Source organism: Syngnathus leptorhynchus, chromosome 13 (genome assembly GCF_054491065.1).
Source record: "Syngnathus leptorhynchus isolate UIUO chromosome 13, UIUO_Slep, whole genome shotgun sequence".
Lineage (NCBI taxonomy): Eukaryota > Metazoa > Chordata > Actinopteri > Syngnathiformes > Syngnathidae > Syngnathus > Syngnathus leptorhynchus.
Window position 1 is genome coordinate 2046694 of NC_141207.1, and position 26010 is coordinate 2072703.

General features: G+C 43.5%; 2 protein-coding genes across 11 annotated transcripts in view; both read left to right on the forward strand.

Annotated features, from left to right (window-relative positions):
- The window catches only part of tgfbr3 (transforming growth factor, beta receptor III), a 153686-nt gene extending 140719 nt beyond the window's left edge, over positions 1–12967 (forward strand). For all 3 annotated transcript variants that reach the window (XM_085928128.1, XM_085928127.1, XM_085928129.1), the window contains 13 exons: positions 2676–2862; positions 3624–3786; positions 3879–4026; positions 4135–4324; positions 4406–4701; positions 4785–4940; positions 5416–5559; positions 5757–5945; positions 6529–6792; positions 6926–7052; positions 9341–9382; positions 9501–9611; positions 10561–12967. In XM_085928128.1, the coding sequence (XP_085784254.1) occupies positions 2676–2862; positions 3624–3786; positions 3879–4026; positions 4135–4324; positions 4406–4701; positions 4785–4940; positions 5416–5559; positions 5757–5945; positions 6529–6792; positions 6926–7052; positions 9341–9382; positions 9501–9611; positions 10561–10700 (2157 nt within the window). In that variant the 3' untranslated portion in view covers positions 10701–12967. The remainder of the gene's footprint in view (positions 1–2675; positions 2863–3623; positions 3787–3878; positions 4027–4134; positions 4325–4405; positions 4702–4784; positions 4941–5415; positions 5560–5756; positions 5946–6528; positions 6793–6925; positions 7053–9340; positions 9383–9500; positions 9612–10560) is intronic.
- A 4935-nt stretch (positions 12968–17902) lies between these two features.
- Positions 17903–25955, forward strand: brdt (bromodomain, testis-specific). Of its 8 annotated transcripts, XM_085928400.1 has the most exons (20): positions 18394–18761; positions 18984–19037; positions 19960–20221; positions 20314–20451; positions 20971–21109; positions 21282–21406; positions 21545–21874; positions 22055–22189; positions 22412–22624; positions 22733–22902; positions 22983–23359; positions 23476–23598; positions 23743–23795; positions 23871–24003; positions 24112–24170; positions 24304–24364; positions 24553–24656; positions 24749–24921; positions 25004–25211; positions 25320–25955. In XM_085928400.1, exons 3-20 carry the CDS (start codon positions 20039–20041, stop codon positions 25383–25385), a joined length of 2790 nt encoding a protein of 929 aa, XP_085784526.1. In that variant the 5' UTR covers positions 18394–18761; positions 18984–19037; positions 19960–20038; the 3' UTR covers positions 25386–25955. The 8 variants fall into 8 exon arrangements, with proteins under 8 accessions (XP_085784528.1, XP_085784527.1, XP_085784526.1 ...); XM_085928402.1 differs by lacking the exons at positions 18394–18761; positions 18984–19037 and adding an exon at positions 17903–18129; XM_085928401.1 differs by lacking the exons at positions 18394–18761; positions 18984–19037 and adding an exon at positions 18177–18343.
- The last annotated feature ends 55 nt before the right edge of the window (positions 25956–26010 follow it).

Below are 26010 nucleotides of genomic sequence, written 5' to 3' on the forward strand. Positions count from 1 at the left end.
ATCCCAGATGCTTGAGGCTCTTTTTGGCTTCTCGCGGCTGTGACGCCTCCTTCAAGAATCCCACACAAGCTCAGCCAGCAGCACTGTTTCATTATTTAACCGTTTAATGCGGTCTGTGGGGGAAATTTGATAAAAGCTAATCACGCGTATGTGCATTTATAACACCGTTTAAACATGCACGCTATTTGACAATTTCCCGCTCGTGTGCATAGATTGCCGATCAGTTAAATACAAATTCGGCCAAAATACAAAAGATAACCGTTGTGTCACTTCAAGTTAAATACTACTGAACTTGTGATATTAAATACAATGTATGGAATATAAAAAGAAATCAGCCATTGGAACATTATGCTCACTTTGACCATTTAATTTAGTGTTTTTTGTTGTACCACTAGAGAGAGCACATTTCGTACTAATCGTAACTCAAGTGAATCCTATCTAAACTGGAAAATCTGAGAAGAAAATTAAAGAATGAGGATCACTTGTGGACGAAAATACAAATTGGCAAATTTGTGAGTAGCAAACCACAAATAGACAGGATTTCACTCAAACAGAATGTTAGCGACATAGTGTCTTCCCACACATTGTAGTACGGAGCCCCTTGGGGTGTCACAAAAGAGTTTTGACGGTGAGCGCATGGAGCAACACACTCAGCAAAGGAGACGATTTTTGGACCGGGAGTTTTTCCTGGACGTCCACGAGTCGCCGCTTGCTGTCCAGTTCGGCGGACGCTCGCTCGACCGCCTTTTGAAACGCTTCACAGGCCAAAGTTGTTGCGGTTGGCTGACTGTCTGTGTTTTTCACTTCCTGGAAAAACAAGCCAAAGTGAGCTTTTTGTTGTAAAACATGTCCTCTCCAGCACTGGCCGTCCATCAGCGCGCGCTGACACAAGGCCAGCCATTTTTTCTCTCTAGGGACGCGTCGGCCTTGTTGACTTTTGGGGCCGAGTCTTGTTGCGTTCAGGCGAGAAGGAGGTTAAGATTTTTTACGAGTCTTGATGGAATAAACGTTCTTTTTTTTTCACTGCTTGCTAGCACTGCTCATTGTTTGTCGGCCAAGACGTGCGGTTTGTTTCAGCTCTTGGATTTGTCGTCGCTGTGATGGAAACAAAGCAATGTTTTATTGGAGACAGCATTAGTTAACGCTGGAACACATGGCTTTGTTTTCTGTCTGCAGTCGGATTCAATTAGCGTGTTCGCCTTTAGCATCGTGTCCCGATTGTAGTTGCCAACCATGATGTGGAATAAGTGTTTTTTTTACCTTCAAAGATAATTTCAAAACAATTGATCAAAGACTCTTAAGTTGTCTTTGCCATCAACAGATATGTATTTTTTTTCTTCAAAAATATCGACAAAAACACTTCATTAAGTGTATGAGACATAATTTGTCTCTCACAATTGGACATTTGTTGTTTATATTTGTAGATGTGTGTAAAATTAGACTCCTTCAAACACTCCAAATTGTTTGTGTCTTTGATATTTACAAAATATTGACACCGATGATCTTCACATGGATTTGTCCAAGAGCAAGATTCAGACCCAGTGCTTTTTCACCACCCTTTTCACCGTGCTACCGTTTTTAATAGTTGTAGTCATGATTGCTTCTCTAAACATACTGCAGTATATTAGAGTACAGCCCATTTATGAACCTTACTCAAGTGGAACTAACTGGAGGTTTGCCGCCGTGCTTCCCAGCATTGCGGGTCCCTTCGGTCCGTCGGCTGGGCGTGCAGCGGGCCAGAGCGCAAAAGTAAGGAAATGTGTTCAAGCGCTTCCTTGGCTTCGTTGAGTCAGATTCCTGAGGTTGGAAAGCTTGCGGCTAATATGGCGTTCAGGCCGCCCCTCCACTTTAATTCCAACTAATTATGGCCTCATTGCCGCAAATTAACTGATAAACTCTGAATGGCTTAACGCAGACAGCCCAGACGCACGTTTTGAATTTCCATTGTATTCCACCTCATGTGTTTTTAATCATTACAAGACGGCAGAGTTTGAAGGCCAAATGTACGTATTTTACAAACGTCAAGTACAATTGTTGAATGAAGCTAATTTACGGGATTTTGTACATATCAAAGACAATCTAACATTCTTGCATCATTCTCCCAAACATGAAAGAATTTATTTTGTCTGGTTTGTCTATTTTGTTAGCAACAAAAGCTATTTCATCTTACGTGGATATAGTGCATATTTTTGAGTTTGACGCACCTAACCAAAATGGTTTCTGCATTTGCGCAACCTGACGACTTGGAAATATCAATATCAGAGTCTTGAATATATGTATTTTCAGAATACAATGTCAAGTAAACATAAAGTCAATGAGACCGCCCGTACGCCAACAAGAACATCTTATATCCAGTGTGTTTTTGTCCCGGAATGTGACGCTGGCTAGCTAGCCGCGAGATGAAAAGGACGCAGAGGCCGCTCAGAGAGTGATGTTTGAACAAATGAACGATGTTTATCTCTGCGAAATGAAGCGCGTCCGGGCCCGCCGCAGATTCAATCTTCCTATCATTCTCTGAACCTTACTTTTTTTTACTCTTTGTGTGACTTTCATCAGCATTTCATCCCAAAAAGCATTCAAAGGTATTTTTTTTAAGCCCCCTTGTGTTCATATCGACTAGATGAAGTACGGGTATATATTTGTGGTAACACACCATGTTTCCCTTCCTCTTCCAGGTCCCAGAGGGCTCGGAGGTTCGCTTCCAGCCGGGAAACTTCTCGCTCTCCTGTCAGGTCCAAAAGGAGCTCCTGCTTCCCCACGGCAACGAGCACCTCCTCAGCTGGGCCCAGAAGATGTACGGGGCCGTCACCTCCTTCTCCGAGCTCAGGATGACTCAAGATATCTACATCAAAGTCGGAGAAGGTGAAATTGCCAACATTCCGCAGCACATGCCTGCGGGGTTCCCAAAGTTCTTTTTTTAAGGTCGTGGCATGCAATGTGAAGTTTGGTAGGAATATCTATCCTGAGATCCTCCAAAAGGTCTATGGAACCCATGCCCTAAAGAGGCAGAAAGTTCTATTTCGGTTTGAAGCGGCCATTTTCAGGTGGTCCGCCCAAATACACTTTCACTTAGCAGCACAACATTTTGCAATTTTTAGAAGACCTACAAAAAAGTCTCTTTAAGCCAACCCTGAAAAGAGACGAGATTGTTTACCATTTTGGGTTGAAGCAGCTGTTTTGGGGTCTGCTGCTACAAATTTTAAAGCACTTACACTAAACAGATGTAGGCTGTAAATAATTGTTCTTTTCGTCATTGCCGTTAGAGGTTACCGTAAGGTTCGTCTTGTTTGTTCGTTTGTTTTTGCTTCAGTATGGACATTTTGGACTCATTTTAGTCACAAGACCCAACATGAAATTTGCACAAGGTTGATTTTGCCAAATAAGGAGGCGTTTGTCTCTCTGCACGAAGGAGGAGTCAAACTCTTCACGTTCTCTTCAGCTGCTCTTTGACGCTAAAAACACAAGGTTTGTTGTCTTTAACGCTTCACGTCAAACCAAAGGTCGGCCACTCCAGCTCAGAAGACAACCTGGAGAGGAATAAATATAGACCAGATGCTAACCTTGCTTTTGACCTAAAAAAAGGCCCCTAAGGACCCCGGTCTAAGCACCATTTCTTTTCTCAGATCCTCTCTTTTCCGACACGTGCAAGATCGACAATAAGTTCCTCTCCCTGAACTACCTTGGCGGCTACGTGGAACCTCAAGCCTCCAAAGGTTGCGTCCTCTCCGCAGCCCAGCACGACCAGGAAGTCCACATTGTGGAGCTACAGGCGCCCAACTCCAGCAGGTCAGCGCACCAGACACGTCCACACCACATCCTGGCTGCGACATTCGACTTTGACAACAGACTTCTTGATGGAGCGCCCTGTGGTCATCTAGTGCATTCCAGGTGGAGGTGATTGTGGAACTGCGCCCGCTGGAAGACGACGCTCCGCTCCACCGCGACGTTGTCTTGCTGCTCAAGTGTGTCAAGTCGGTCAACTGGGTCATCAAGTCCCACAACGTGGTGGGCAAGCTCACCGTTGTGGTAAGAAGCAACCCCATCTTCAGCTCATGACCGCTCTCACTCGACATCGCTCCTTCATTTAACATATGACTATAACAGAACGTAAGAAACATTTTCCCTCCCACGTAGGCTTCTGACAGCATCAGCATGAGTTCCGGCACAGAAAGGCTCATGCAGGTGTCCAAATCCCCCAAGCAGCACTTGCCATCTGGGCCGCAGGCGCTGATCCAGTGGGCCGAGGAGCACGGCTACGGCCCGGTCACCACCTACACTAACACACCCGTGGCTAACCACTTTAACGTGTGGCTCAAAGAGCAAGGTAACACCGGGTCCTAATATGACAACGCTCGCGAGGAGCACACAAGCAGGCGGCAACGACGTGATGGTACTTGTCTTCCAGACGTGTTGGACCACGCCGAGAGCATGCTACCCCCGGAGCTGTCCATCCTACGCGACACCGGGCCTCCCATGGGTGGACGTGGCGGCGGGGCCTCTCCGCGCCGCTCCGGCCCGCCCTTCCCTTTCTTTCCGCCCATGTCGGAGGGTCTAGCCCACCTGCCGCTGCCCTCGCTACTGGACGAGCATCCCTGGGAGAAGACGGAGCCCGAGGAGCACCGGGCCGTCCTCAGTGTGGGGCTCGCCGTGCAGTGCCTCGACACCAAGATGGTGGTCAGCATCAGCAAGGAGAGCCTGCAAGTGAGTCCACAACTTGACTGGACTCTTTATTAGGTACACCTCCCATGAACAAAATGTCATTATTGTTGCTGTTACGCAATCAGGCCAATGGCTTTGCGCACGCCAACCTGACGCTTCAAGACTCCCGATGCAAAGCGGCAGTCAACGCCACCCACTACACACTGGAGACTCCGCCCAACGGGTGCCAGACCACCGTGTACCCTCTGATGGGAACGTCCAACGCACTCCACATCAACACTGTGAGTCCACCACCCTAAAATCATCAAACTCATCTTGAGATGTGTCATGAACTCTGGCGTGTTTGTGGACTTCGACTTCTGTTATCTGCGTTACGGTGGAAGACATCCGGGATGTTTGCTCATCCTGCTCGCCGTCTGTCGGTCTGCAATTTTAACAACCCGGGCGTACGTCCAAGCGCCGCTTTGGTGCAGCGCGAGGATAAACTTTGAACTCTACCCGAATCGAGATGAATTGTCGCGGAGTGGATCCCGCATGACCTCCTGTGGGGGGGTTCAGGGCAACAGGAAACTGGTGAATTCCTCAACGCGTATCGTGTGTGACGCTCGTTTATCATCACCCGTCCATTATCCGTAGCGCTTATCCCCACTCGGGGCTCGCTCAGTTTATTTGTATTTCATTAATGTTTTGGACTGATTGAAGGTAAAAACGTAAAGGAATGCCAGGATAGATTCTCATTTTTGTTGTTGTCGTCAGGTCCTGATAAGTCACGGTGAGTCGAAGGACGGGAGTGGCGGGCCTCTGGAGTTCGAGGACCAGGAATCTGGAGAGGTCTTCTTCCCCAGGGAGGCTGTGGACCTGGAAAGGATGCCACCCAAAGATCAGTTGTCAATCATAACGGTAACAAATGTGATTTTTGGGTCATTTTTAAATGTGTCCTGAGGACTTGAAAAATATTTGTTTTTTTCACGCTCCCCCTCCTGGCAGAAATGTCGCAATGCGCCAAATTTCCCATCAGGGGCTTCAAGAATGTTGCTGGATCAGCAAGATCTGATCTGATGTTCATCTTGTCTTTCAATCTCCCTCCTCCCTCCCAGTTCAACTGCACGTACCGACAAGAAAGCAGGAAAACCCCTGACCCACCGCCCAAGAAGGTCCCAGCAAGCGGTGCGGCCCGGCCTGTGAACATGGCGTTCAGCATGGACCTGTACGACGCGCCGCCATCCAACCAGCCGTCCCGACAGGCCTTCAACACCGTCTCGCAGAACCAGCCGCTTTTCGTGGAGGTTTGTGCTCATCTCTTAAAGGCTCACTTTGTCCCAAAAAAAAAAAAACATCAACTGATGTTGTGATGTTTATTTCAAGTCAACTGTTTGCTCGCAAAGTACAGACATTTGAAATCTTACACAACTAAGTGTGTGTGGTTATTTCCCACCACCGCTCATTGGTTCACCTCCTGGTATCCCTGCAAATATTTACTGACTTGGAGAAAGGTCAAGGGAGGTGGCACGCCGCGGCCTTTGAAGCTCTTATTCATGACGCTATCGGCGGGAGCCAACAAAAGAGCTCTTGTGTGTTTGCCGCCAGCTTCTTTGCCGTCAGAAGTGGCAGCGTGCTGAGAGCTGACCCCGGCACGCAAGGTGCACTCGCAGGAAAAGGGCCTCTTTTGTTCCGTCCGCTTTTTTTCATGAGTTTACCGGACGAAGCTTTTGTCGGCCTTCCATAAAATTTAAGTCATTAGCTACCCAGATATGTCCATGAAATTTGGCTCTAAGACGCAACAAGTGTTTTTTTGTTTTTGCAAAACCCTTTAAATTGACATCCAATGAAAATAAGTGAAAGGAGAAAATGTTTGATCTTCTCTTTCAGATCACGTCTATGTCAGCCGACGCGAGCGTGGGTTTCAACATCCTGTCGTGCTTCATTTCGCCTGACGCCAACCCCAAGATGGAGTCGTCCTACGCGCTCATCGAGACCGTTTGCCCCACGGACGAGTCGCTGCACTTCCGTCAACACGCGCAGAATGACAAGAAGAGCTTCAGCTTCACTTTCAAGTCCGACTTGAACTCATCGCGGCTCTTCCTGCACTGCAAGATGGCGCCGTGCGCCCACGCCAATCCGCACCTTGCACCGGTACGCACTCCGATGCCCCCTGCAGGCCAAACCTATTCAAACGCTACTTAGTCGTCAGTGGAATATTTTTCAGCGCTTTCCGAGTGGACCGAAGTACAATTTTTTGTTGTTGTGCTTTTTCCTGTCTGGTTAGTGTGTGGATGGGAGCCGGCTGTGCGACTCGCTGCGCGTGGAGGACATCCTGAATATGATGATGAACGCCAAGACCAGCAGCAAAGCTCTCATCCTGCTGGACGGGGACCGCCCGCCCCACAAGACAGGTCAGGACACTAATGTGACATGATCGTATTACCAAGATGCTCCAGCTTTTTTTTTTCCCTCCACTGAATTACTCTTAAATAACTTTATTCTACTTTTACTTTTCTCTTGTCTTTCTGCTACTGTGCTTTCTTTTACTTTGCTTTTTCTTCAGGTTTTTTAAGTCTGCTTTTGTCCATTTTAGTTGGTTGCTTGGCTGTCCTCTTACTTCAATACTTTTACAGAGTTTTAGTTTACTCTCTTCTACCCTGCTTGACTTTACTACATGCTACTCTATTCTACTTTTCCTTTACTTTGTCATATTTTTACTTCACTCTGCCTTTATTTTCTTAAGTTTGTTTCACTTCTCTCATTGTTTTGCTGGACTTTAACTTCAAGCTACTTTACATTAATTTTACTTTACTTTGCTCGACTTCAATCTTGTTCGTGTGTGTGTGTGTGTTTGTGTGAGTGAGTGAGTGTGTGTGTGTGTGTGTGTGTGTGTGTGTGTGTGTGTGTGTGTGTGTGTGATAAGCAAAGTGTAGTCAGAAGTGAAGTCACAACAATGAGCATCGCCTCCCGCACATCTGCTCCTCATTACGTGTCATCATCTGTCTGTTTACATCAACCGTTTGTACACAAGTGTGTGTGCGTGTGCATGTACATGCGTGTGTGTGTGTAGCTGAGGCCTAGCTCTTGGCTGCTGGCTCACGATGAGGGAGGGCTGGAAAAAGGCACTAAGCTCCAGTTGTTTTCACTTAGCAGCTTCAGCTTGCCCCCCCCAACCCCGTTTAATCACAACCCACTCCACACCGTGTGTGTGTTTGTGTGTGCATGTGTGTGTGTTAATTCTTGAAGAACACTCCTTATTTAGCCAGTCATCCCAGTCTGTCAAGAGATCATTTGTTCCCCAATCCCCCCCCCCCCAAGGTAACAGCCATCACCTTTTGGAGGTGTGTGTGTGTGTGTGTGTGTGTGTGTGTGTGTGTGTGTGATGATGTCACTAGCGCCCCACCACAAGCACCCCCAGTTTGAGGCATCAACACGACGGAACGCTGCTTTTGTCTTCCTTTGCTTTGCTCGACTTTTACTAGTTTGGTCTACTTTACTACTCTACCTTGACTTTACCCCGCTGTGTTCTTGTTGTTGTTTAAAATGTTATTTAAAATGGCAGTGACGAGTATTGATGTGAGCTTCGGGACCACCGCATTCCAATATTAAGTCTTGCTCCATTGTTGACTGTAGGAAAAGTTGTAATTCTACGACGTTAGCCGTCAAGGTTTCCATTAAGGACGTCTCGTAGCGTGAGCAGAATCCTGGAGGAACGTCGCATACCGATATTGCTCGATTTACGGCGTTTTTATTTTTTCCACCTCCTCCCAGCGATCGTGCCAGCGTTGACGGTGGCGTTCGATTCCTGGGGAAGACATGACAGGAAAAGGCAGTGGTTAGCGTGTTGCTAAGCTAGCTGGAAAAAGGGTCTGCATTAGGCTTGGCTTTAGCTTGCAAGGATTTAGTTTCCAGGGAGTGCGGAGCGACTTCTGACTTCAGCGTAGCGCTCACTTCCTGGTTCTCCTCCAATCACCAGATGACGATAACATGCCTTCAGGGATTTGCGTAATGTAGAAATTTTCACAACAACATAATGAATATTTATGTGGGAGCAGTTTGTTTGAAAAATTTGATGAGTCTCCATAAAACAAAACAAGCAAATGGAGTTTTTGCAAAACTTGCTGCGTTTCGTTGATCACTGCAACATTCGTGTTTCTGAGACTCGCATGCATTCCAAGTTTGCATGGTACAGATAACACAGGGTTGCTATTGATGCAAGCAATGAGGGCGTCCTCCACCGATGACCTGTCATCTAGCTGGCCTCATGAAAAAAACAAGATCTAAGAATAGAGGCCATTGTGCTCTGGCCAAGCTTGGACGTGCGCCAGGCGACATCACGGCCAACCCGGCGAGGTTCATCGCTCAAGACCCCGAAGGCACATTCCAAAGAACAGCTTCATCAGCACTGTTAGAAGAACACATTGTTGACCAACATGGTTCATGTTTGCGGGGTTTTATGTACATGCAATTTTAATAGAAAGAAATATAATTCAGTTTTTACTGTATTATAGACGTGTACGTGTGTGTGTGTGTATACGTGTGTGTGTGTATGTGTGTGTATATAGTGTGTATGTATATATGTATGTTTCTATGTGTTTGTATTTATTTAATAAATATTCCTGTGTTTTGTTTTTGTACTTATGATATATTTATACCACGTTGTGTATTTATTTAAAATGTGTTCATTTGTGTTTCCCAGATCCACCTCCACACGCAGGCCCGGATGATTCCACGAATAAAAGTACGTTGTTTTCCGGGGCAGTGAATCGGAACATGTCACAAACACGTGTACATGTACAAACACCCGAAAAAAAGGTGACGGAAGTCCAAGTCCGTGATCATTCCATTGTTGTTTCCAGACACGGCGGCGCACCTGCTCGACACGCCGACCGTTGTTGGAATCGCCTTTGCCGCCTTCGCCATCGGCGCTCTGCTGACAGGAGCGCTTTGGTTCATCTACTCGCACACAGGTGAGTTCTTTTAAGGAACGCAGAAGCTCGCGGCAGGAATGCGAGGAGTGGTAGAAATGCGGCCAAACATCCTGCGGCGCACAATAACACGAACCGCGGTGGCTTCCCGTTTCACGGCGGCGAGGGCCCGCTCGTCTTTCCTGCCTTTGATTGTTGTCGAGGATATTCTCTGCGTGGAAATTCCCCTCCGGTTGAATTGCGTGAGGCTATCGCAGGAAAAAAAAAGTCACAATCTCGCCGCTTCACACCAAGATGTTGTTCTTCCTGCCTCACCCCTGAGACCCGTGACCAAGAAGTGAGAGGTTACCTTTGGTAGCTTTAAGGTCTCGAGCAGACTTGACAAAAACAAAACAACTAGTCCTGTCCAGTCCTCCTCTCCTCTCTTTCTCTCAGTTCAGCAGGAGAGGTTTTTAAATAATGAAAGCTAGCTTCCATAAATAAGGAACGGTGATCGTGGACAAGGTACAGGTGCAAGAAGAAGACAAAGTTTTTCATCCATCTTACATGAAATGACCTTACAAGGCAATATTGATCCCATCTAAAAATATCCTCCAGGCTTTTTGAATGTTTAAGCACCAAAACAGAGCGAGTGAGCATCCCGTCCCCCCCCTTGAGACATAAACGCAATTTTTTTTTTGTTAACCCGTCACAGCTGGATACCATAAAAGGTCTTCAGCCTTCAAGATGCTGAATGTTTGACACTTTGCTCGTTAAGTCCTTAACAATTTTTTTGATTATACTTTTTGTCAGACTTTGTCTGGCCAGAAGTCCAAACACCGCGCAGTGATCTCATGAAAACGTTTACCTTTTAATAGCGGCACCACCGGATGCCATTCACCGGCTGACGCTCACGAGTTGACGTCAGTGCTTCGGACAAGATGAGGAACACCCGCAATCCTAGATCAGCATTGATCATCAGTCAATTTTGTCTTTTCATTGTTATTTCCAGGCAGAACTGCTGCAGCAGCTGCAACAGAAGAGATGACCAAGGAGGTCCAAAATTGTCCACCTGCCTCAGAAAACAGCAGCGCCGGCCACAGCATCGGCAGCACGCAGAGCACACCCTGCTCCAGTAGCAGCACGGCGTAGCGGACGGAACTAACCCGGGCCGGAGCCTTCCCGCCCTTCTGCCTGGGTCCAAAAGACTAAAGAACTCAGGGTACTGTGACACCCGGGGAAGGCGGGACTTGTGGCCTTCTCCAAAAAAAAAAAAATTAAATTTCACCCCACATCTTGAAACAATTGAAACTTAGTTTTCAAGAAAAATACATGTTGTTAAATTGCAAAGTTAATGACAATTTTGAGTACAGTATTCGACCGGAAAATTTTAATTCTCATAACAAATAGGCACTTTAACAAACTCTCGCATGGGAAATTTTTCGGAGTAAGCCCCAATTGAAACCTTTAGTGTACAAGATAAATCTGTGTTGCTAAATTGCAAAGCTAGCTCGCCGGCTTGTAGCATGAACAGGATGTTTTTAGCAAGCTTATGTAGTAGATCAGAATATAATAGGAACGAAAGAACCACTACTGGTCTTAAAAAAATGGTTTTCAACGTGGTATGTCAAGAAAGCTATCGGTTTTGAATGTAAACAGAAGTTTGAAAATGCCAAATAATGTGAAAGACATGTGAAGATATACTGATAAGAAAAAAAACAGTTTAATACGTCTTTTTTTTTTTTATTCCTCATTCGCCGTATTGTAAACAAGTGCCTTCGATACAGCAGTTAAAAGATAAGCTAGGCTATCTAGATTTATGTTTATTTTTTTTAATCTGTTGAACTGGTGTTTATAGATTTCCTTTTTTTTCCCAGACCGAGACAAATAGGTGGACAGCATGCTGTCGGATCATTAGCATTGTTAGCAGATTAGCATTCCCCAAAGAGTTTCTAATGTGTTAAGCTCAGAGCCGATCTTCGCGTCTGATTCTTGGAAAGAAAGCGAGGCCAAATTTTTATGTGTGCTTTTTCTGTCCATTTTTTTCAATAAGATTATTCTTGTCTTTTTTTCCAAAATGTGACCAAATGTTTGATACCACTCCAAGTCAGATTGTAAGCATTCTGAGCTTCTCCACTAAAAAAAGGTGAAACACTCCCTTCAATTCAACGTACATCTCTTAATAGATGGATTAAGTCCATCTGTTTTTCTCATGCTCACCTCGCGTACCATTTTCACACGACATTTCAAAGTTGGTGCCAATCTAGTCTCATTCTGGGAAAGAAACAAAATGAGAAAAATGTTTGCAAATTTGCTATTTTTGTTTATTTTCTTTAAAATGGGATAAAAAGATTTGCCATTCAATGTTGAATATTTAGCATTGTTTATTAGCATTGCACTCTTAAAAAAATACATCCACTTCTTTTAATCTAACATTTCATTTCACAGGGCTGACCCAGTCAAGCTGTTTCGCCTATGCTAAATTAAACTAAGCTAACTGTCCCCACCCATCTTTTTAAAGAGTGGTACCAATCTTATATTCTTGTTCTGGGAAAAAAACAAAAATGAGACAAAAATGTCATGAGTGTCATTTTTTTATATATAGATTTTGTGTTGTACATGTGTGTAAATACGGTATTGTAAATAGTTGTTAAAAAGGTTGACTGTGATGCTTACGTGTTGGTGATGTAGCAATTCACATCCTGTTACTTACGTCCTTTTTCCTAAATGGAGGGATAGCTTTATTCTGTCACTAGCATAAAAACCCTGTTCTGAAAATTTGCCAATGCCATACAGTCTACTTTTGCTTGGCCAGCTCCAATGAAAAACTAAGTTAAGCCAAAAAAAAAACACTGCCTTACATGATTAATTTAGCCAGTGGTTGCCTAGTTTAATTGATAATTAGATCAAAATCATAACCGTTCATTGATGAGTTTTCCAGACAAAAACCTGACACAAAGTAACAAATTATGTGTTTTGTTTTTTAAAACATATTTGGGTTTGTCTGATAATTGTTCTGCTACAGTGAGCAAATTTACTAAACCAGACGTGACTTTTAAGTAAAAAGCTAAGCACCACCTCGGAGTTTTACGAATGTTTGCACCAAATATTTTTTTTTTTCATGTATTTGTCATATGTAAACATGTATAAAGAGGGAAGAGAGTCTAGTACATATATATTTGTGGATAAAAATATATTTTGGAATATATTTAGCCAGAGGAATTTTACGATGCTATTTTGAAGTACTGTGAATTGCCCATCGTCACATTTTATGAGGGAGTTTTGTTACTTTTTACATCGTCATTCAATGTAACCATGATGCAAATTGTATAAAACTTTTTAATCAGTTTTGCTTTTCTATATTTTCATGTTCAAACTGTTATAAAGTCAAAAATAAATGTACCAAGATAATCAATCTACTTCAATGTCTTAGTAAATAATACGAGAATGTGTGCGTGTGCGTGTGTGTGTGTGTGTGTGTGTGTGTGTGTGTGTGTGTGTGTGTGTGTGTGTGTGTGTGTGTGTGTGTGTGCAATGAAAGAATAAAGGCTTTATTTTAAAAAGCAGGAGAGAAAATATAAAAATAGCTAAACAAAACAAAAAGTCACCAAAAAAAAACAATCACAAACAATCTTGTTAGGAGGAGGTGTAAGAAAATCCACGTTTTTGTGTTTTTTCTACTTTTCCACAGTAAAAAATCAAAAGGTTGACTTTTTATGTTGTGATGTGATTGTGAAAACATGTTGCGTACATGATTGTGGTGTTTTGGACAGACTGGCTGGGGGGGTCTGCAGATCTTGAGGTTGCGGATTGGGAGGGGGTTGGTGAGTTTGCGGTTGACAACAATGAGCTGTTAAAATGACGTCTTTGGAGCTTGGACTGTTAGGAGCCCATAATATGCTGCAGGCCATGTGGAGCCAGTTGGGTTTTAAAATGGAGGGCTTTTTTTTGGAGGGGGGGGGGGGGCACCCCCTAACTTGCACGCTCCGTCTTGTCGATGCTGGGCTTTGTAATACATTTTGACAATCTGGAATTCTGCTGACCCATTTTAGGTTGTTTATGATCATAAAATGTCCATATGGCAGTGTTATTACTTTCACCAACTGTAAAATTTTGAAATGTCCTAACACTTTCTCTGATCATATTGGTTAATTAAAGCTAAATAAATTAGAAATCATTTCAAAATTGATAATGAATTATTGTCTTTCTGTTTCAGAAGGCAAACTTTTCTCACTCATAGCTTCTACAGGAACATAAAATGAGGACAATATCCGGAGAGATCCTCCTGTTCCTAATAATTTGTCCATTTTACATCAACAAAATGCACAAAAGTCAGGTTGGTGTTGTTTTAAGGAAATATAATTCCAAAAACATGTCAACAAATTCCACCAAATGGCTAATTGTTGCACGTTCAACTTTTCCACTGATGCACGGTCGAAAAAACATGAAGAAAATCACGACATTGCAGCCAACGAGAGGCTCGGGAGCGGGCCAAGACTTCATTAGGGTTTGTTTTTCCACACCAGCCGCAGAGTGCACTAAACCAAATACGAGAGGCCAAGCTCGCTCCTCCTAAACGCATCCAGATGTCGGCTTGCCATCCAAGAGAACGTTCTCCGATTGGTCGCCTGGAAGCAGCAGCTGATCAGGCAACGTCATCATCCACAAAAACACATGTGAGATTTATAGCCTAAGGACTCACTGAAAGGTGAGTACTCCAGAAAAACACAACTGGAATGGCAGCTAACACTTGGGCTAAGCTATGATGCAAAGTACAAAAAAACACAACAGGAATAATGCTGTTATATTATATATGCTAAAAAAAAATCATGTTAAAAACAAATAGAATAGCCAAACTGTGCTCAAGAAAAAAAAAAGCACAGCAAACCAACATGGTTTTGTTCTTCAGATGGTTCTTGCTGATATCCCCAGCAAAACAGTGAATGTGCAAATTTTGTACATTTTCAAACTTTAATTCCGGTGATAAACTGGCATAAACACACATGTCGCACTGAGGATAGCTTAGCAATTAGCATGGCTTCTCAGTTCTTCAGAAGGCCAGACGAAGCTCGTTGCTAGCTAGCTAGTGTAGTAAAGTATAGGACTGAACTATTTTGCAGTAGGCGGCGCGGTGGGGCACTGGTTTGCACGTCCGCCCTCACAGTTAGGAGGGTGCCGATTCGATTCCACCTCTGACCCTCCCTGTGTGGTGGAGCTTGCATGTTCTCCCCAGGCCCGTGTGGGTTTCCTCCCACATCCCAAAAACATACTTGGTAGGCCAATTGGGCACTTCAAATTGCCCCTAGGTGTGAGCGCGTGTGCAGATGGTTGTTCATGTCTGTGTGCCCTGTGATTGGCTGGCAACCAGTTCAGGGTGTCCCCTGCCTACTGCCCGACCCCTGTGTGGACAAAACGGTACAGAAAATTGATGGATGGATGTTTTGCAGTATAAGGTGCAAATGCAAAATTTTCCTTGAACCGGTTATTTCGAGCTATACATATATAGTGCCACCTAGCGACCTGGCATGCACACTACACCTTTTTTTCAGAGGTTATTGTGCAACTTTCTTTTTCACTATAAAAAGAACTTTGCCATTTTACAAGATGCTTGTCATAAACTATAAACATATGCTAGCGGTTGAGTCTGCTTTCTGCTCTGGATATTATCTACACGAAGTAAAGCTTCTGGAAAACTCTGCTTTGCTCATCACGCCGACAAGGACGCCGTTTGCTCACATCTGGCAGCAGAATGAACTCCAAAAAACGAGCACAAATGGTCCTGATGGTTTCCCGTTGTCAAGGACAACAACAACGCCGGGATGGTTTTTCCACACTCAAGTTGTCCCACTCTTCACCTCATCCTCACCCCTTCTCCCTGAGGGGCACCACTGAACCTCTCGACACCGTCGCCAAGGCGACCACAACCCACTTTCATGCTTGTCTTTCCATTTAAAAAAACAGACACGCTTCCCCTTTTTAGAATACCTGAACTGCCCTCCAATGGTCTCTTCTGCACCTTTCACTCATGTGTGGAGTAGACGCATGAGCAAATTTGTCTTTGAAAAACCCTTGGAAAGTTTTGTGGCATTCTCCATCCACAATTACAAGAAATCTAAATCTTCCCAATTGAATTGTATGTTTTTACACGAGAAACAAATTTGGTAGCAATGCAACAACATTTTTAAGGATTCTTGGAAATGGCCAAAATGAACGGCTAATTTTGTCGGCGTACTTCGCTCATGCCAAAAACTCCGATTTCCACAATTTAGCATTGTCAATCTGTACACAAAATTCTTATTTGGTAGACATAAGACAAGATCTATAAGAACATGTACTTATGTAGGATCCCTGGAAATAACAAAAATTAGACAAAAATAGCAAATTTTGCTGCTATTCTTTATTCACATGAATTGACCCAAAAATTTAATGTTTCACATCTCACCATTGTGTCATTTTAATGATAACATCAAATTTTGAAAGCGATCAGACTCATTAACGTGACGTTGATGAAATGTGACAATTTTTACCATTTTAAAGAAAGTTAGCCAAACAATTAGCTGCTATAATAATAATTGGCGGACAGAACATAGAGAACAGAACGTGTGGTGACCTTGCTAGCCGCCACAACCACGATATTTTCCAGACCAGTTGACACAAGACAGACGTGTTTGACTCCATTTTGTTTGGGTCTGCTGGCTAATGTATGATCCAGATGTATCCCCCCCACCCCACCTCCCAAATCCACCTCCACCCTCGTCACCGGACTCTTCAGATGGAAGCCTCGTAGAAGTGTCTCGTTCAATAACCGCATGTGACCCTCATTACCCAACTCCATTTTACATATGTGCCTTTTGTACTACTAGCATTCTGATGCTAACTTTTAGCGACTGGAACCATCCATCCATCTTCTGTACCGCTTGTCTAGTCGGGGGTCCCGGCCATTCTGGAGCCTATCCCAGGAGGGACATAGGGCAGTAGGGACACCCTGAACTAGTTGCCAGCCAATCGCAGGGCACACAGAGACAAATAACCATCCGCACTCATTCACACCTATGGGAGATTTGGAGTACTACTCACTCAGCCTACCAAGCATATTTTTGGGATGTTGGAGGAAACCGGAATGCCTGGAGAAAACCCACATGGGCACGGGGAGAACAAGCAAACTCCACACTGGGAGGTGGAATCGAATCGCACCCTCCTAACTGGGAGGCGGACGTGCTAACCAGTGCATCACTGAGCCTCCCTGTGACTGGAACCACCTCACTTAAATATTCTTATTCTGTGGGACTGTCAATGACCTTTATTAATTATATTTTTGGTGTGTTTATTTATCAGTCTGTGGGTCATTCCAGAATTGGATGCCATTTTGCATCCCGACTGCATTGAGATTTATCAAGCACTTGTGTAAATAATAGTTTTCCTATGACATAATTTAATTGTATCTGAAGTAATATCGGTTCCTAAATTTTATTTTAAAACTATATATTTCATAAAACTATCGCTGTAACGCTGCCTAAAATGGCTTATTTCTTTTGTCTCTTGTCAAAATCTGCGCAACCACAATGCCACCATCTTGTGGACAGACTGACTTATTGTGACTTCTGCACACAAAAGAGCAAATTATAATAATAATAATATATATAATAATAATTATTAGACAGTCCACTCGATTAGATGCAAGTATTTGACTTTTCCAGGTACCAGCAAAAACAAAGGAACATCAATTTAAAATTATCAATGATATTTACCCAACTAAAAAAATGTTGAAGATGAAATTTAAAATGGATGTAGGGAACTGTTTTTTGGTGAAAGTGAAGTTGAAGATTTAGACCACCTTTTCTTTTGGTGTGAGTCTGTACAAAGGTTTTGGCTTGACCTTCAACATTGGGCTTACTCAAAAGGTTTACTGTGTGATACTAGTATACTAGTATCTCTAATGTTAGGGCTTTTTTTTATAATAGTAAATTTGACTTTTTTTATTAACAATTTTGTTGGCCAAAGAATATATACACAAATGCCGCTTCTTTAAAATAAAATAAAAATAAACCGTCTTCATTGGAAGAATGAATCCTACAACATTTCGTTAAAACTTATTAACACCAAGAATGCTGTAAAACTATGCTATTTTGTAAGCTGTTTGCTCTGGCTGGATATTCTTTGGATAAAATGGGGAGTTGCCTGTAATGTGTATTATTTTCAGTATCATGTTGCTTTATTTTGATTTTATCTGTGTAGTTGTTGATATGTGAGATAGTTGAATACATGTTTGAATATTTAAAAAAAACTGCCAGTTTGCTAGTTTAAGGTATTTTTTAAACCACAGACGCATCGTATGACGTCATAGAGAGGGGACATTTATTTGCCCATCCCGGTTATGCTAACTAGCCATTAAGAATGTTGGGACTTGATTAGTTTTTAGTAAGCATGTAACTACGTATTAAAATAAGGCCACCAGAAAGGGCGAACTAGTTTTGGCCACGTTAGCTAGTTGAGTTGATACTTAATATGATGTTACGTATTGTAATTAATCGTTATACAAACACAACAGGAAAACGTCCGCAGAAACAAGTTGAACATCATTGTGAGTTTCAGTCATTTGTTGGCACTGTAAATGTCAGTAGCGCTTTAAATGTGATATAATATGAATAAATCGGATTTGGGTGATATGTAGGACAGCCATGTTGGTTGGGGTCATGTTTTGATTGCGTCACAAGGAGACGCCATCTTTGTTTTCGTCAAGAATGGCGCGTTTCAAAAGTTTAGACCTGCTTAAAAAAAAAAGAGAGAATCAACAGGTCAGTATTATTTTTCCATCAAACGGTATTTTGTTGCATTTGACAGTTTGTTTATCAATACATTAGGCCGCGAGAGTACCGCGGGCTCATTTTCATTTGTCTCTTAGTTGGAAGTGCACACGCGTGTACGTCAATGTCAGTGGTGGAATGCAAAGCTTGTGCACGTTTTTTTTTTTTAACAAGTTGGTGTACCTTTATTGAATTATTTATTGGTTTATGTAAAGTTAATTAATAATTAAGAGTTTTTCCATTGTGGCATGCGTGTCGCCCCGGCCTGGCTCGTTGCCTGAGTTTGCAATAATTTGACAGTTTGTAGCTATGATGAACTCCGCCGTCGAGCCTTCAGCCTTCAACCCGCTTTTGTACTTTCACGTACCGATCGTGACAGCCTCTCCAGATGACTGGCTCTCTCTCCAATGTACCACTCTTAAACTCTTTCCAACAATGCATTTCAACGTTTCATCCTATCGCTATGTTAAAAGTAGGGTGTGACACAGTGGCTTCGAATTGTTTCTAGTTTTGTTGTATAACATTAAATTCGGATGCAGAAGCGTAAAGTAGCAGACGCGTGGTGTACAATTTGGACCAATTAGTCGTATAGCTAGAAATGGCGGCCTATAAATCTTCACCGTTTCCTTAGCTCAGCGGCCAACCGAGAGGGAGTCAAGTGACGTGTAAAGTCAACGCGAGCTCGGTAAGCTTGACTCAGACTTTGAGAACTTTTCATTTACACCTGTTTACCTCGGTGAAAGTCTACATTGAAAAAAAAAATCGTAGTGCGCCCTCAACGAAGCCGTCCACCTCTAATCGCCAGCTTTCATTTGCATCAACCGGAGGAGAGTGATAGTCAGGTGTTCGATAAATACACAGAAAGATTACAGTAACGTATATTGTGCACATTAAACGGTGAAAGAAATCTAATAGCAAGTCAACCTGGCAGCGTTAATTGTTTTTTCTTTGCAGACGTGTTGTGGAAATTGTCACAAACGGAAGGCTAATGTAGCTAACGCAACAATAGTCATGGCGCGGTTTTGAGGCTAAGGGCTCAAGTTTGAAGTCAACATTTCCCGCAGATCTTGCGATTGTATGGCTAAATAAAGACTCGTTTGATTGAGTGGTATCGGAGCTAAAGCTAAATGTCATAGGCGCGGGTGGAGGCTTTCCCTCAACGATTTTGGCCTACTCGCTAGCAGCTAATCAATAGGTCAAGTTTGATTAATAACTTGTATGAAAGGTATGTGTAAAGTTGACCCATTCTATTCTAAATCATTCAGTCCATTAAAATGTAAAGGGTTCAAAATATTCAACATGTCAAACTGTTAAATCCCATATTAATAACAAATGTGTCATATTTTTAAATAGTGTTTGGTCCTCTTGGATTTAATGTCAATTAAGTCACTTCAATTGTCTTTAGATTACAAAATAATACTCTTAATTGTATCATCTGCTTTGTGTGTAAAATGGCAATCAACCAATAAATTGGTCAACATAAAAACCTTCCACACAAACCAGCGACATGAGAAGGAAGAATGCTTAGGGGGCTAATTTTCCTGATGAATCTACCTTCTACCATCCAGCAATCGTGTGGTTGTTAAAGACTGAACTTCTCATTCCAGTTGTGCCTGTGATGTGAACGCCTCATCGCAGCGGAGGTGCATGCAAGACCCCTCCTTTTAATGACCTTTGGCCGGCACCATGTCTGGTGTGGAAGTCAGTCCCGGCAACCCACCTCCGCCTGAGGTGGTCAACCCAAAGCGACCGGGACGCACCACCAACCAGTTGCAGTACCTGGAGAAGACGGTGGTCAAAGCTTTGTGGCGACACCAGTTCTCATGGCCCTTCCGCCAGCCCGTAGATGCCATAGAGCTGCATCTCCCTGTGAGTTGGACCTCATTTGCGACTTTTTCCTCCAAGTTCCCATCCGTCAAGTTGTGCTGACATGCTCTCGCCTCTTGCTGTTTCATCTCCAGGATTATTACACAATTATCAAGAATCCAATGGATATGGGCACCATAAAGAAGCGACTTCAGAACAAGTATTACTGGAAAGCAATGGAGTGCATCCAAGATTTTAACACCATGCTCACTAACTGCTATGTGTACAACAAGGTGAGAAAGCGTTACTACTACACACCTAAAAGAGTAAAAAAAAAAAAAAAAACTGTAACTAATTTACCCCTTAAAACTGAAATCTATTATTCATTCATTTTTATTTCTTAACCACAAACTGGTTGTCAAAACACAGTAATCCTTCATTTATTGCAGCGGTTACATTGCTGCCCAATCCCAAGAAAGTCCTCTAAATAGTAACCAAGCAATATTTGTACATATTTTCAAGTTAAAAAAAAAAAAAAACTAACTCATTTGAGTCCACTTGTGGTAAATTCAGTTGATGGGACATGATTTGGAAAAGTGCACACCTGTCTAAAAAGTGCTTTTCAGTGCACAAACAGAGCATGACGTTAAAGGATTTTATTTTTAACTAAATTTGCAGAAATATATGTATTTTTTTAATCTCATCATTTGGGTGTTTGCAGATTTTTGAGGATTAAAATGAGGTTGTGAATATTTTACTGGATTGACTGTGTTTGGTTTTGATGGTTAGTGTCCATGTATTCCCGTCCTCAGCCCGAAGATGACATTGTTTTCATGGCCCAGACGCTGGAAAAGCTTTTTCTGCTTGAAGTCGCTAAAATGCCAACAGACGAATGTGAAGTCCTGCAAGACGCTGCAAAAGAAGCAACCAAAGGAAAGAAAAGCAATGCTGGTAAATTACGAGACAAACAATTTACTCTGGGTCTCTTTCACATGGGGGACACAGACTCAAGACTTTGACATAGAGCAACACGGCATGCCACCATAAAATAATTTGATGTGAGTCACAGAACGCAATAAAATGAAATTCCTGTGCTAACCTATTGGCGCTGCTTATTGTCCAGCAGGTTCGTTAAAGCCAAGACCTGTTGTGTCAAAAGTGGTCCTCCAGCAGACTGCGACGCTCATCCAGCCAGATGCACCTGGCTTGGAGTTACCTGATGCAGCTCCAGCGCAGATGGATGAAAGTGTTAGTAGAGAAGCGGCACATTTCAATTCCACACCAATAGGGCTGCCACAAGCAATTGATCAATTTGGAATAGTTTTACTCTCCTAGTTTTAATTCAAATAATTTTGGTGTTTATTTTGTCCTCTTTCCACCGTTCAGATCAACACAGCTAACAAGAGAAAACTGGACCCTGTCCCTTCAGCGGTAACGAGCAGCGTCAGCGAGCCGCCGGTGTCCTGCGCGCCGTCTGTGAGGACAGGCAGCGGGCGGCCCATCAAGGTGCCAAAGAAAGACCTCACCCCTCTGGAAAACACGCAGCCAAAACTGTCCGAGCCCCTGCGGCACTGCGGCGTGATCTTGAAGGAGATGTTCTCTAAGAGGCACTACGCCTACGCGTGGCCCTTCTACACGCCCGTGGACACCGTGGGCCTGGCACTGCACGACTATCACGACATTATCAAACAGCCCATGGACCTGGGCACCATCAAGGCAAGTTTTAGGCTTTCAGTTGAGCCTTTCAAATACTACATGTATTGGGTTTCAAACAATCTTAGAGTTTATAATTATGGTTAAGGTTTCAATGCAGGATTTCAATTTTGTCTTTGAGCAAGTAAGAAAAAAAGAAAAGAAAAAAAGAAAAAGCAAGCCTGATTTGTTTTTTTATTCCAGAAAAAGATGGAGCAGCGAGAGTACAAAGCTGCGAAGGAGTTTGCTGCTGATGTCAGGCTGGTGTTCTCCAACTGCTTCAAGTACAACCCTCCTGCACATGAGGTCGTCTACATGGCCAGAAAGCTGCAGGTAGACGTGCGTGTAGCATGACCACAACACAAAAAAGTGTCAAGACAAGCCTACTGGAACACCAGAATGGTTTATGTCACCAATTGATTTTCTTCTTAATTATTCCATCAGTTAATCAGATCAAATTTTATTTCGCATGAAAGTGTATACCAAAAATTGCCTATTTTCAAATGTAAAGAAACTTTGTGTTTACTCGTTACTGAAAGGTTTCCTCTTGTCACAAACCAGGAGGTTTTTGAGGCACGTTACGCTAAGGTTCCACAGGACCCGGCGGGAGGCTGCGTGGTGGCGCCTCATCGCCTCGATAAGCCCAAAGGCGAGTGCGCGGGAAGCCGCTCCCTCTCGACCCGTTCCTCCTCATCCTCCGAAAGCGAGAGCTCCTCCAACACGGAGAGTTCATCACAGGAGGTCGCCGCGCAACTGGCCAACTTGCAGGAGAAGGTCTGTCGGATAGCCGTGATCTGCCCGCCATCATTTAAAATTCCTTCCACAGTGATTCGGGAGCAGAGAATGCACAAGTGAAATCATTCTTCATTCTGGCGTGTGTAGTTAAAGGCAGTGAGTGCCCATCTTAGGAGACTCACCGAGGACCCCTTGATGATTCCCAAGAGAAGGGACAATTTGAGAAAAGAGAAAAGGGCCAAAGAAAAGGACATCACTCGACACAAATCTTCCAAGTATGAATGTACCGTGGAGAAAAACATCAACAATTCTGCTTTGTACGTACGCTTTCATATTTTTTCTTAATGGGCGCATGTGTGTGTTTCGCTGGTTATTTGAGTATTTTATGGCATCACAGCGACAGGAGCGTGGCTTTCCGAGACAAGACGACATCGCTGACTTACCAGGAGAAGCAGCAACTCAGGCTGAATTTGGCTGCTTTGCCCTCGGGCAAGCTGGCAAACATCATCGAGGCCTGTGACGTCCCGTCGCCTCGCTTGACCTCCAGGGAGATGCCGACGGTGAACCCGAAGAAGATGAAAATGTCCGCGCAGAGGTGCCTGCAGAGGTTCGTGATGGCGTGCCGGCGGAAGAAATCTGGCCAGAAGGATTGCTCTGTCAAGACGCAAATGGAGAGAAGCGCTGAAGCAACACATTCAGGCAAGTTGAAAGAAGCCAAGAGATGCAAGATGGTCATGAAGCCGCTGCCCCACGTGAAAAAGAAGAATGCAGCCGGTGAGAGATGTTTCCACCTTTTGCCTGTTCCACTTGACATGAGGATGAATTTAATTAGCAGCCAACTATTCTGATCATCTATGAATACAAACTAACCATTCTTCTTTTCCTGTCAGCCAAACAAGCTGCTTCTCCTGACTTTATCGGCCTGTCAGCGCTCAGCGCTAGCAACTTGTCACCTACTTCATGTTGTAGCGGCGGTAGCTCGCCGTCTTCTGACAGTGCTCGCTCATCTTCTGGTAAGCTTCTCTGATGTTGCATTACATCAAACACAGAGAATGCAAGTCCAGCTGGGGATAACAATTGAAATGGTGAAATGGTGAAATGGTGAAATGGATAACTTCTCTGTATTCATTCCAAACTTTATATTGCTTGTCTGCCAGCGGGCAAACTCCAGAAGAGCGATAAAGGCCGATGTCAAAAGTTGACTGTGAAGGTAAACCTCTCCCAGTGGCTGTTGAGGCTTTGAAGCTGCCAGGGTGCCAACGTTGGACTGCTTGTCACGCTGCAGGCTGCCAGTAGCAAGCTGACCCACAGGGGGCGCTCTGGTAACACACACTCCTCTGCTCCAGCTGCTGCTTCCAAGCTAACAAAGGCCAAACACCATTGGGGGAGTGATGCTGGCAAGAAGTTGCCACCTCCAGGTGACGTTTACATCTAAGAATTTTAAATGCAGTCGGGTTGTATTGAACGAATGCATTTGCAGTAAACCTTTATGTACCTTTTTGTAAATATTTGTGTGTATTTAACAGACCTGTACCAAATGCCGTCTCCTGAAACTATACTGGTCTGGGCCACCACTGGATTTGAGGTAACACTGCTAAATATGTTGAACAAGGGAAATCCAAACAAAACTATGTTTTTGGAAGATTTAAAACACAAAAAAAAAAAATGGGATAAAAATCTTTTTAACAACCATATTGCTCATGTTGGCTCGTGTTTAGGCCCCCATCCTGTCACCGTTGGGGAAGAGTCCATTGCCTGCCAGAGATGACATTGCAACTGGCAAGTCATCTTACAAAACAATTCCTTCTCTTTGGGGATTTAAGAATTGTTTGCATTTTTCGCTACTGAACGCAAAGAGCATATTGAAGAAACCATAGAAAAGAGTTTCTCTCTACTAACAAGTAACACAAAATGAAAATATTGAATAGCTTTACTATTGAAATAAAACTGGACTTGTTTTCATCCAGGTTTCAAATGCCCTGAAAATGTTCCTGACAGTCAAGTGGCACATGTGACGTCATCTTCCAATTCTCCCATTAAATCAACCCTACAGGAAAAGAATCCCAAAAGCGTAAGTTCCTGCGGGAGCCCCCGACATAACATGGGTGGACTTTAAATTGTAGTTCAAATTTCATGGTTTTGTTGGTTTGGTTTTAATCTTAGGACATCATTCTGAAAAATGCCGAGTCATGGGCCCGACTGATGAAGCAGTCGGCCGCCATCCCGACCACCATCAAGTCGTCCAAAGAGAGCTTCCAGCAGTTCCGGAAGGCTGCCATGGAGAAGGAAGAGCGTGAGAAGGCGCTGAAGAAACAGTTGGAGGTTCCAGAAAAGCGGTGGCAAAAAATTCTTGATAATAACCGCACCCTTTAAAAAGTTTGCCTTTTGCTAATTTCACACATTGATTCTCAACGGCAGTCTGAACAAAAATCTGCTACCGTGCAAAGAAGAGCTTCCATCTCTCGGCAGCTGCGTCCTTCTGGCAGAGACGACACCACACGTCCCCGGCAGCGGCGAGCAGCCCACATCACCCGTGGAGACCTGGCTCGGGACCGCCTGGTCCCCCGCAAGTCGAGCGCGGGAGCTGGCCAGGAAGAAGGAGCAGGAACGTCGCAGACGCGAAGCGGTGAGAAAGGCTGGAGAACCTTTTTTTTTTTTTTTTTTTAATCGTCTTTATTCCATTCTTCAACTAGATGTTTTTAACTTTCATCTACTTTTGTGGTTTCCCTGGCAGATGTCATGCATTGACATGACCATGCAGCAGGACATCATGACCACTTTTGAACTCAACCTGGACTAAAATGCAAAACTCCTGATGAGATTGACTTGAAACCAAAGCAGTGCCTTGAATCTCCTCTGGTGAAGCCTTGCCCTTAAACTTCCGCACTGCTACACTTTTGGCAATTCTGCGTCTGGGGAAAGTCCCTGGACGTGCGCTGTTTGTTGTCCGCATAGTGTCTTCTTGCAGGTTTGTGTTATTGAAAAAAAAAAAAAAATGCACATACGGAAGTATGTCTGTGCCATCTTAAGTTTAAATTTCAGATTTTTTTCCTTCCCCATCAAAAAATTCTGGCCTGGTGATAAAGATAAAATATTTATTGGTTAAAAAAAAAAAAAAAGATTCAAATTCCAAAGTCAGATGGTGCAGTTATACATCCATACGTTGGCTTCTATGCACGTGTGCCATTTTGTTTACAAAGAACACGATTTTGCGCGTATGCTTTCCATTCACTGCTTTTCTCTTGTATGACATGCACCGCACTTTGTTGGCCATACAGTCGTTAGCCTCTTCTGTATGTTGCGCCTTGAATACGTTTGAACAAAAAGAGGCTTGTTTGAGTTGTTTTGGGGTTTTTTTATTCCCGAAAATAATAAAAAAAAATATTTTCACTAAGCAATCGACGTGGCCTTGGCATTGTTTGCGC